The sequence below is a fragment of the Pelophylax lessonae genome (genome assembly GCF_965119305.1).
Source record: "Pelophylax lessonae genome assembly, chromosome: 1".
Classification (NCBI taxonomy): Eukaryota; Metazoa; Chordata; class Amphibia; order Anura; family Ranidae; genus Pelophylax; species Pelophylax lessonae.
In genome coordinates this window covers 575834251-575846652 of record NC_138768.1, presented here as the reverse complement: position 1 = coordinate 575846652, position 12402 = coordinate 575834251, and the positions used below count along the sequence as shown (strand labels likewise).

General features: G+C 42.3%; 1 protein-coding gene across 2 annotated transcripts in view; it reads right to left on the bottom strand.

The window, feature by feature from the left end:
- Positions 1 to 9062, bottom strand: part of LOC309544419 (putative E3 ubiquitin-protein ligase HERC6) — a 103546-nt gene extending 94484 nt beyond the window's left edge. For both annotated transcript variants that reach the window (XM_082243330.1, XM_082243331.1), the window contains exon 1: positions 8794 to 9062. In XM_082243330.1, the coding sequence (XP_082099456.1) occupies positions 8794 to 9016 (223 nt within the window). In that variant the 5' untranslated portion in view covers positions 9017 to 9062. The remainder of the gene's footprint in view (positions 1 to 8793) is intronic.
- Positions 9063 to 12402: the final 3340 nt, after the last annotated feature.

Here is a 12402-nt window from a genome sequence, read left to right as displayed (position 1 = left end):
ATTAGCCATGACCAAAAAGTATGTGATTACACTTCCTGATGTCTTTGGTGTTAGATAAGCTTATTGGTGAGTTCATACATACAGGTTGTCCTCTACCCATGTCAGATGCCCATTATTGGCCCGACGTTTGAGGATTTTGATAAATGACTCTAACCAGCATTTACATATTCCACCATTTCAGACTCAGAGAGGTGCTTCCACACATTTATGATCTGTGCCAAATCTACTAGGGTTGTGGCATTACCACTAGGGACTCACACCTTGCCAGAGTTGGCAGCGTGAACATTACCTGCTGTGGACATTTTTAATGCATTTCTATCACATTCACAATTAATAAAAAAAAAAAAATTCCAAAAAAAAAACAAAAAAATTTTTTTTTTTTTCAAAGTTATTGATTATGTCACCTGATCAATATTTATGATTGGCATATGTAAGAAATCAATAATTATCTCGCTGGGGCCTCCATTATATGTAAGAATATTTAATAATAAATATCTCGCGCTCGTACCTATGTCAGAATATTTATACTGCTCTGAATATAGCAGTGTATTTATTTATGGTTAATAAGCAAAGATCTGTGAAAAAGGAGAGTCTTCACCTATTACCATAAATCAATGTCGTGAATTCTTTTTAATTGATTAATTTCTTTTTAAAAGCATATACCAATCTTAGTGAGTACAGTCTACAGTGTGGAATATATATAAAAATATTTATTCGCCAGACATGTAAACACAATATATGATCAAACAAGAAGTGACACAAAAAGATAACTCTTACAGAAAATACTAACTTCAAATAATCAATGCAATGTGATGTTTAGCTCAATAATGAAAGTGAAACTAAAACAAAGTGAAACCAAAACAAAGTGAAAGTGAAACCAAAACAAAAGCAAGATTACCATTTCTTCCCAGGTATAGTATAAGCCATAAATTAATGTTCTATATAAACAGACTACAATGGTCTGCGAATCACAGGGCCCAAAGTCATTCCACTGCAGAAGGAATGAGAATAAGCCATGCAAAACGGAAGACTTAAAATTGCAAATAATGCACTGAATCTGATATTAATAAAAATATATAAAAACAAAAATCAGCTTTTTAGAGAAAAATCTACCATGGCTTATACGACTGGGATTGTAATCTCATTACCCTTAAATATGCAATATAAAACATATAAGGAAAGAATAAACAATTGTTGAATAAAATCAAATAATACAGCAAGGCATAATTACCACACTTAAGATGGTGTTACCAGAGTCCTAAGATGGATGCCAGTGAGGGAGGAGTTTCCTCCAAGTTTCAGATGAATGATGTGGATCAAGATAGAGTATGTCTGAATGAGTCTATCGAGTAATGTATTAGCGTGTGTGATGTAAGTGTGAGGTGTGTTGTCAGTAGTGTAAAGTGTCGATCCCTCTCTCATCTGGGTTGGTCTTTTATATGGTAAGAACAAAGAGCTATAAAAATTACCATAAGTAAAACCCAGAGGGATGAAACATTATCCCAATTGATTGGGATATTCTATACCTAAACTGGTGAGATCATAGACACCTCTTTTGATAATTAACCCCATACTTGGATAATAAAGTTAAATGATGATTTCTCTATATGCAAGATTAATCATATAACACATATAAAACTTTGTCTAGACTCCCAGCACATACATAAATGTCCACCTGTATCTCCATAATTCACCTGGGCAAGTAATGCCATTCCAATAATTATATTATTTAACACAATATAATATTTTTATATTGGAATATTTCAAATTATCTCAAGACTGCACCTGGTATTTCGTCTCCAGAGGGCAGTATTGTACCGTTCATTAGATTTTGTATTTAATATAATTAAAACAATTTGTTATCTGATGACCTATTGACCTGTCGGCTAGTGAAAAGCAATTACTTATTTGACCATGTCTTACACTGTCAATTAAGATGTCTGGCCTGTAGGATTTACAACACCTTGAGCACTTAGACTAGACTTCTCTGAAATGAGGTAACTAGTGACGAGATACATATGTCCTTACACTTATTAGAAAAAGAATTCTAAGTAAGATTATTACTGAGAATATAAACCCAAAATGTGATATAACATTCCTAAATATATATGTATATGGCTTACATAATATAATAACATAATTATAGCTAATATCTTCTCACATATAATCATGTATCTATGAAAACTTATATGGTTCATCTTTAAATGTATGCTGAAAAACACTGAGCCATTGTCTATTGTTAAATACTTATAGACAGACTGACACTACCATCCCCTTAACTTCTGTTATCTGATAGAGGTGTCAATGTATAAGCTTATTTATGACAAAAGAAAATAGAAATGTCTGCTGAAAGTATAGGACCCTATTGTTGAAATTCTATGCTCTCTTGTAAGCTTGTACGAGACATTTTGTTTAACAAGTATATATATGAACTTTGTTTCACCTTAAAAACAAGATGGACGCCATCCTGTTCAGAATCTCTTATATGCATAATATGAAATATACATGGCTTTTAAAATCATTTTTCTTTTTACCTATTATTATTTTAATAACCCCCAACAGGCCCGACAGGCCTTTATGGAAGAGTGACTGTTGTGGAAAATTTGATTGTGGACATTTCTTTAGTTAAATAGTCATAATGTCTCCCAGTGTCGGTTTTACCGATAATTGCTATTCACAGCGATTATCGCTTTAACTGTCATTGCAGGAAAGACTTGTTAGTGAAAACCTTCCATTTGGGTGAGAGGGCACAATACTAGTAGCAAAGAGAGTCCATCGCACAGATCTATATCCGCAGTTCGGGGCCCTGTACTGCTGAGATATGTTTGTGATATGGAAATTCTTATCATTTTACCAAGAATAATTTTTTAATCTTCTTTTAATCACATTCGGATCCGTGTGACTGAAACACTGCTGCTATTATCTTATGCAGATAAAACCTCATCAACTGGAACAAATAGAATGGTCACTGTCATATTTGGTTTATATATATATATATATATATATATATATATATATGAATCATGTATGATTGGACCCACTAATAAGTATGAGTACATGTTTATGAATTGACATGGGTGAACAATGGGAAACTATGTGACAGTTTGGCCATTCATGGCCATCCACTCTACAGTTTCTATTGTACTTTTTGAATGTATACATGTTCTGTGATTGGTGGTCTTGAAGCCACTCCCTGTAACTCCCTTTTGTTAAATAAACCTGCTGTGTTTGGAGGAGTCAGGTACTCAGAGGAACCCTCCAGAGAGCATCGAATTGACTACAGCAAGCATGTCTGTTCATTTTCTTTGCTGCCAGTGAAACTTTATACAAAAGAGAGGTACAATGTACTTTTCAGTACAAGCTATTATTAGTGTTTGGTGCGTATTAATTCTGAGCGCACTGAAGCGGGATTCTATGCTCCAAGCCCTATTAATTTCCCCGACAGTGACAAGAAGAAAGCCATTGTTGAAAAAAAGCCATAAGAAGTCCCTTTTGCAGTTTACGAGAAGCCATGTGGGGGACACAGCAAACATGTGGAAGAAGAAGCTCTGGTCAGATAATTTAAATTTTGGCCTAAAAGCAAAATGCTATGTGTGGCGGAAAACTAACACTGAACCTGAACACACCATCTCCACCGTGAAACATTGTGGTGGCAGCATCATGTTGTGGGGATGCTTTTCTTCAGCAGGGACAGGAAAGCTAGTCAGAGTTGATGGGAAGATGGATGGAGCCAAATGCAATCTTAGAACAAAACTTGTTAAAGTCTGCAAAAGACTTGAGACTGGGGCGGAGGTTCACCTTCCAGCATGACAACGACCCTAAACATACAGCCAGAGCTACAATAAAATGGTTTAGATCAGGGATTCCCAAACTATGGCCATGCAGCTGTTGCAGAACTACACATCCCATGAGGCATTGTAAAACTCTGACATTCACATACATATCTAGGCACGATGGGAATTGTAGTTCCTGAACAACTGGAGGGCCATAGTTTGGGAATCCCTGGTTTAGATCAAAGCATTTTCATGTGTTAGAATGGCCCAGTCAAAGTCCAGACCTAAATCCAATTGAGAATCTGTGGCAAGACTTGAAAATTGCTGTTCACGGATGCTCTCGATCCAATCTGACAGAGGTTGAGCTATTTTGCAAAGAAAAATGGGCAAAGATTTCACTCTCAAGATGTGCAAAGCTGGTAGAGACATATCCAAAAGACTTGCAGCTGTAATTGCAGCAAAAGGTGGTTCTACAAACTATTGACTTGGGGGGACTGACCACAAATGCATGCCATATTTCCCTTATTTTTTTTGTAAACCATTTTTCATTTTCCTTCCACTTCACAATTTTGTGCCACTTTGTGTTGGTCTATCACATAAAATTCCAATAAAGTACATTTACATTTTCAGTTGTAACATGACAAAATGTGGAAAATTCTAAGGGGTGTAAATACTTTTTCAAGGCACAGTACATGACACCTTATGTGAGTTTTCGATCTGTCTTTTAGCTTGGAACAAGTGCAGTTCCAAAGTGTTGAAATATCCATCATGTGCGTTTGCTCATGTATACACAGGCATGCAAAATAATTCGAACCCGTGCAGTTTTTTCCTGCTCCTTTCTGTTTTATTAAGTAAGCGTCGGTTCACATTACAGCGATGCTCTGCAAATCACATGCGATGTCTGTGCGATGTGAAATCAGCCATACAGGTTGTATGGCTGAATTTGCATCGCATTCTGACCAAAGGACCCTTTTTTTGGTCCACACTAGAATCGGATCGCATGGGTGTTCACAGCTATGCGATCCGAATCCTGTCTGAATTGACAGTTTGACAGCATTAACTCTGTATTTACACTCCCAGCAGTTCGCATATGGCCGTGTAAACTGCCTGCGAGTCGGGTGCAATGCGGGAATCCGCAGTGGATTCGCAGGGTTCCCGCATCGCACCAGTATGAACAGGCACTAATTCCCAGGTTCACACTGGTGCGATGTGGGAAATCCTGCGAATCAGTGTCGGTTCCCGCATCGCAGCAGAATCGCACACTGCTTTACACTGAGATCTTGGAATCGCTGAGGGTGTCAATGTAACATTAATGACACTCCCAGATTGGTTCGCAGACTGTGAAATGGTGCAGGAATCGGATCACATAGGTGTGAACACCTGTGCAATCCGATTCCAGTGCGAACTAAAAAAGGGTCCTGCACCATTTTGGTGCGAATGTGATGCGATTTCAGCCATACATTTTGTATGGCTAAAATTGCATTGCACAGACATTGCATGTGATCTGCACAGCAACGTGGTGCGAATCACATGTGATGTCTGGCATCGCACTAAATCAGCTTCACACATTATCCACTTGCCGACCACCCCACGCAGATCTACGTGATTATGTGCACGCGGTCGCGGTGGCGCGCATGCGCCGCTGGAGCCGTGCTCGCATTGTGATTAGACACAGCGGGAGACAGACCGCGGGAGGAGCGGGCACGATCGCCGCCGGCCTCCCGCAATCTTCACAGAAACTGACATGACTATGTAAACAAAGCAGGCGTCTCTTCTGTCAGACAGGCAGAGAGAGATCATGTGTTTCAGCTAAGCTGAAACCCTGATCTCTCTGTGCCTGTCACAGAGCCCTTACCCCCACACAGTTGGTAAGTACAAATAAGCATACGTTTAACCCTTTGATCGACCCCAGTATTAACCCCTTCCCTGCCAGTGTCATTTATACAGTAACAGTGCATATTATTTAGCACTGATTACTGTATTAGTGGTCCCCAAAAAGTGTCAAAAATGTCAGTTAGGGGTCTGATCTGTCTGCCGCAATGTTGCAGTCCCGCTAAAAATCTCTCATCGCCGCCATTACTAGTAAAAACAAAAAAAAAAAAGTCCATAAATCTATCCCGTAGTCTGTAAACGATATAGCTTTTGTGCAAACCAATTAAAATCCGTTTTTTGGGATTTTGTTTTTTACCAAAAATATGTAGCAGAATACAAATTGGCCTAAACTGATAAAAAATTAGATTTTTAATTTTTTTTATTGGGAATGTTTTATAGCAGAAAGTAAAAAATATTGTGTTTTTTTCAAAATTGTTGCTCTTTTTTTGTTTAAAGCGCAAAATATAAAAACCACAGAGGTGATCAAATACCACCAAAAAAAAAATCTCTATTTGTGGGAAAAAAAGGAGATCAATTGTATCTGGGTACGGTGTTGCACGACCGTGCAATTGTTGGTAAACCGCTTTACGACCACCCACCGCAGTTATACTGCAGCAGGCAGCCGCTCCTGGGCAAACTGACGTAACTATAAGTTGGTTTGCGCGCAGGAGGCCAGGGGGCAAGTGCGTGCCGCCAGCGGTGTGCTCCCACCCCCTCTTGTCAGGGGGGGAGCCGATGCAGCGGGCAGGCCGGCTCCGATTGCTGCCTGGCACCCGCAATCGTTTCCCGCTGAGAGAGAAGAAAGGTTAGCTGTTGTAAGCACAGCTGACCGTTCTTCTCCCTGCAATGATCATAGAGCCCATGTGATCCTGCTATATAGGAACACAGGTCTCTATGGTCCTTTCACAAGCCACGCCCCCCCACAGTTAGACTCACTCCCCTAGACTCACATTTAACCCACATTTTAAGCGCCAAATCGCAAAAAATGGCCTGGTCATTAACCACTTTACCACCGGAGGATTTTGCTGTCTTACGTCTGGGCCACTTTTTGCGATTCGGCACTGTGCGACTTTAACTGACAATTGCACGGTCATACAACGCTGTACCCAAACGAAATGTACGTCCTTTTTTCCCCACAAACAGAGCTTTCTTTTGGTGGTATTTGATCATCTCTGTGATTTTTATTTTTTGCGATATTAATAAAAAAATGCGACAATTTTGAAAAAATAACAATATTTTTTCGACTTTGACAGTTAAAAACTATCCAATATATTAAATTTTTGTCATATATTTAGGCCAAAATGTATTTAGCTACATATCTTTGACAAAACAATTCTCAATGAGCGTATTTTTAACCGCTTTAGGACCGTAAGATTTTACCCCATTCCTGACCAGGCCATATTTTGTGATTCGGCACTGCGTTACTTTAACGGAAAATTGCGCGGTCGTACGATGCTGTACCCGAATTAAATTGACATGGGGTTTTTTTCCCCACAAATAGAGCTTTCTTTTGGTGGTATTTGATCACCTGTGCGATTTTTACTTTTTGCGCTATAAACAAAAAAAGAGCAACAATTTTGAAAAAATAACAATATTATTCACATTTTTTTATATGAAATTCCCCCCAAAAAAATGTAAAAATCAAAATTTTTTAACATTTCAGGCCAATTTGTTTTCTGCTACATATTTTTGGTAAAAAAATCGCAATAAGCGTATTTTGATTGGTTTGCGCAAAAGTTATCGCAGCTACTAACTACGGGAAATTTATGTCATTTTTATTGTTTTTTTTTTTTTAACTAGTAATGGCGGCGATCTGGCGGCGATCTGCGATTTTTTTGCGGGACTGCGACCTTGCAGCGGACAGATCGGACCCTTTACTGACATTTTTGACACTTTTGGGGTTACCAGTGACATTACTACAGTAATCAGTGCTATAAATATGCACTGTTACTGTAAAAATGACACTGGCAGGGAAGGGGTTAACTTTTATTGGTGATCAAGGGGTTAATGTATGCCTGGTTCTTACTAACGTGTGTGGTGGGAGGTGACTGTGTGACACAGGGATAGATCGCAGGTTCAGCTATGCTATCCTGCAATCTGTCCCTGCCTGTCCCTTAGGAGATCCGCCCGCTTTGTTTACACAAGCGGGCGGATCTCCACACTTGATTCCCCGACGATCGGGGAAGAGCGGCGGTGATCACCGCCTCTTCTCCCCTGGCCTGACTCCCGCTGTGACTGAATACAGCGGGAGCGAGCGAGCGAGAGAGGGGAATGTCTGGTGACGTAGGTCTACCTCGCCAGACGATAACGAGCCACTGTGCTGCAGTAGCAGCACAGTGAGCAGTGGGGAAGTGGTTAAAGAGGAAGTAAACCCTCCTCTCTCACTTTTACCTACAGGTAAGTCTATGATAAGGCTTACCTATAGGTACTGTAAATATCTCCTACACATGTTTAGGAGATATTTACCTTACATGCAGCCAGTGATGTCACTAGCGCATGCGCTCTGAAGGAACGGCCGCTGGTGCCGTTCCTTCAGAGCCCCGTGCCGTGACCGTTGGCTCCCGCGTGCGTGCGTGGGAGTGACGTCACCGCGGCTCCGGCCAATCAGATGGCCGGATGCAGCGATCACGGAAGACGGGAGACTGAACATGTTGCCCATCATACAGGTAAGCGGGCGGAACTGCCGGGGCTCGTTCTGAGGTAAGTATTTCATAATGAGCTAGTATGCGATGCATACTAGCTCATTATGTGTTTCTCTTTCAGGGTGTAAAAAAAAAAAATCGGGTTTACAACCTTTTTAAGGGGGTAAAACCTTCCAGAGCTGAAGTGGTTATAGACATGCATTGTTTGGCAGTAAATATATCGGTGAGTCATACTGTGCTTTAGCTGCAGCCAGGCTTCAGAAGGAAACGAAAGTGAAACTAAAGTCACTGCTGCAAGGAAATGAAACTCAACTCGCCCAAGTCATACCTGAATGGAAGTGAAGAGACATTAAAGCCCTGGGCTTACTAACGTCATTAATGAAAATTAGCCTTCAGGAAAATAGGACCATTTTGGAAATTACATACACAAACAATACCTGCCATACTGGAGAAAAAAAAAAAAAAAGCATGTTGCTTAATATTGAAATCAGTATGTTTATCCTTACCCAGACCGCTTCCAGCAGACTTTCTGCCCAGCTGCCCACAAAGGTTTTGACCACAAGAGAGCATGGTGCCATCCTGCAGGAGAAATAGGGTGTGCGCTTCGCCACATGCCACCTTCTGCACCTCTGATCCATCAAAGCCATCATTCTCCGTAAAGTAAATCTTTTCATTATCATGGCCAGCAAGTCCCAGCTGGCCAAATCTGTTGTTTCCCCAGCAATACATGAGTGCCAGCTAGACAGATGTGATTCATGAGAAGCTTGCCTGGGTAGTGAGAGAAGAGTGCAATGTGTGACTCAGCCAGCTGATATCTAGACTCCACCTCACAGGGCTTAGTTTACAACTTTATAAATATGTCTGCTGTTGTATGACTATAGGACACCCACAGGATGGAACACAGAGAGGGAAGAAGGAAGTGCACTGACATTATTGTCTTTGTCACATGCAGGATTTTAAAATGAGACATTTTTTCTTTGTGTTTTTTTACTGTAGTTTTGTGCATTGTTGTGCTCTACCTGTTTTTTCTTGGCATACTGTATGTGTACTTATTGAGCTAGAAAGTTTCACTGTAACAGGAAAATCCCTGAATCGTTTACAGATCTGATGACTGCTCAGGTTAGGCCCCATTCACACTAGTGCGACTTGTCCCGCGATTTTGGACTGCAAAATCGCATGACAAGTCGTTTTCCATTATTTTCAATGAGCCCCATTCATATCAGTGCGTTTTGAAGTCGCACCGACTTCAAAGTAGTTCCTGCACTACTTTGCCACGATTTTAATGTGTTTTGAGGCATACAGCCTTGCCATTGCTTTAAAAATCGCGGCAAAAATCGCGCCGCGAAATCGCGGTAAAATTGCGTCGCAATAGTGTGAAAGGGGCCTTAATCAGACGTTGCTGTACTTCCTGATAGCATCGAGCATTAATTATGATTTCATACACCGGAATTCGTTTGCATCCACGGGTGTATCTACGGAAAATGGCAGCTATAGCAAGCACTGAAATTGCACCTCTGTCTACACAAAAGACACACTTATTTGTTATAGGCCCTGTTCACACCTGAGCGCTTTTCAGCTCGGAAAACAATTTTCTCTTTGGCCCCTTTCACACAGGCGGACCGTTCAGATCCGCCTGTCCATTTTTTTGGCGGATCTGAACGGTCCCCCCATGCATTCCTATGGGGCATCGGATGTCAGCGGAGACACGTCCACTGACATCCGACCCGATCCGATCCGTCAAATCTAGACGGATGGAAACCCTATTTTCTATCCGTCCAGCGGATGGGATCGGATGAGAACGGACCGACGGTCCGTTCCCATCCGATTTCCCCACATAGAGATGCATGGGGAACTGACAGCTGTGTCTCCGCACACAGCGCGGAGACACAGCTGTCCTCCTGCTGCTCAGCGGGGGATCGGCGGCTCGATCCCCCGCTGAGAAAAACGGAATCCGACGGACGGATAGTGTGAAAGGGGCCCAAAGTCTCAAAACGCCCAACAAGCAAAACATTAAAGAGGTTGTAAACCCTCTTTTGAAAGTTGTACCTGTTTTCTGCTACATATTTTTGGTAAAAAAAAAATCGCAATAAGTGTATTTTGATTGGTTTGAGCAAAAGTTATTGCATTTACTAACTACGGGAAAGATTTATGTCATTTTTATTGTTTTTTTTTTTACTAGTAATGGCGCCGATCTGCAATTTTATTTGCGGGACTGCGACTTTGCGGCGGACAGATTGGACCCTTAACTGACATTTTTGACACTTTTGGGGGTACCAGTGACATTACTACAGTAATCAGTGCTAAACATATGCACTGTTAGGGCCCTTTCACACGGGCGCTCCGTATGTCCGCAAATCATCCTATTTTTTTGCGGATGATTTACGGACATAATGTAAGTCAATGGCATTGTGGATGTCAGCGGAATACCATCCGCTGACATCCGATTTTCTTCCTTTCAGTTCTGTTCCGTTTTTTGGAACAGAACAGAACCCTATTTTTCCTCCGTTCAAAAAACGGAAAGGAAGCAAAATCGGATGTCAGCGGTGTCATCCGCTGACATCAGCAAAGCCCATAGACTTACATTATGTCCGTATATCATCCTCAAACAGATGGGATGATATGCGGACATACGGAGAGGATGACACAACTGTAATAATGACACTGACAGGGAAGGGGCTAACATTACTGGTGATCAGTAGGTTAAATGTGTCCCTAGGGGCGTGATTCTAACTGTCAGGGGGCGTGGCTTGTGACGTAATCACAGAGACATGCGATCCTATATATCCTATATATAGCAGTATCACATAGCCTCTGTGATGATTACTTCTGCTGCGGGAGATCGCGAGTGGCCAGCGGGCATTGGAGCCGCCGGTCACACGCACTGGCTCCCCAGCTAACGAGCGGGGGCAGGAGCACGCCGGCGGCGGCATGCGCTCGCCCCCTAGAGTCTTCTGAGCGAGCGACGTAACATAACTTCGCTTTGCCCAGGAGCGGCTGCCTGCCGCAGTAAAACTGCGGCGGGTGGTCGTTATGTGGTTAATGCAGCCCATGACATCATCGGTGCATGCGCTCTTAAGGAACGGCCACCCGCGCCGTTTCTTCAGAGCCCTGTGCCGTGAATGGCGGCCCCCGCACGCATGCGCGGGAGTGATGTAATCGCGCCTTCGGCCAATCAGATGGGCGGAGGACGCAAACCGGGAAGCAGGACGGCCGAACATGTCGGCCATCCTGTCGCTGTGCGGGCGGCACTGCGGGGGTTTCGTTCTAAGGTAAGTATTTCATAATGAGCTAGCATGCGATGCATACTAGCTCATTATGCCTTTGTCTTACAGGTTTTTTTTTTTCTTTCCCACTTTTTTGTGCAGGGTTTACTTCCTCTTTAATTTCAATGGCCCCTATTCACATCTGAGCGTTTGGTCGCCTGAAGCAAAATGCCTAAGGCTCCATTCATACCTCGTTTTCAGGCATTTTTTTAGGGCGTTTTTCAGTGTTTTTTGGGTCAGTTTTCAGGCGTTTTTTTACGTGTATTTCAGGATTTTGTTTAGGCGTTTTTTGCAGGTGTTTGGAGGCAGGCATTGACATCTAACAAAAACGCTTGTAATCTGTCATAAAAGAAGCTCATGCGCTTTTTTGAGCTTCAGGCGTTTTGATTCAGGCGACGAAAAGCTCACATATGTGAACAGGGGCCATTGAAATGAATGGGATTTCTCTATCGTTCATTGACGGACGCAGTCCTCTAATGCATATCAGTAGGGTTATACTGCCCCCTATAGGAGTAGGACACTAGGCAGAAAAAAAGTTCTGGCTACGCCTATGGGCAGTCCCAGGGGGTAAACCCTCTCTCTTCCTGCATAGGATGTCAGTTTTAATCTGCCTAGTCAGGAGTAAGGACCTAGTTCCTTGCTGGGATCTCTGGTCCTGGCAAAAAGTGTTTTTTTATGTAGATCATTTTTTTAGCTATAGATCCAGTGGTCACCCTAGTCGGCCAGCGAGCGCGTGCAGGCCTTAGCTCTGCGCTGGGTCGGCCGTGACATAGTCCTACGTACTGGACGGGGACTGGCCCCGCGAGTTAAGCGTCTCGCCAGGTCGCACACGACTGGGTCAAGGCCCGAGTC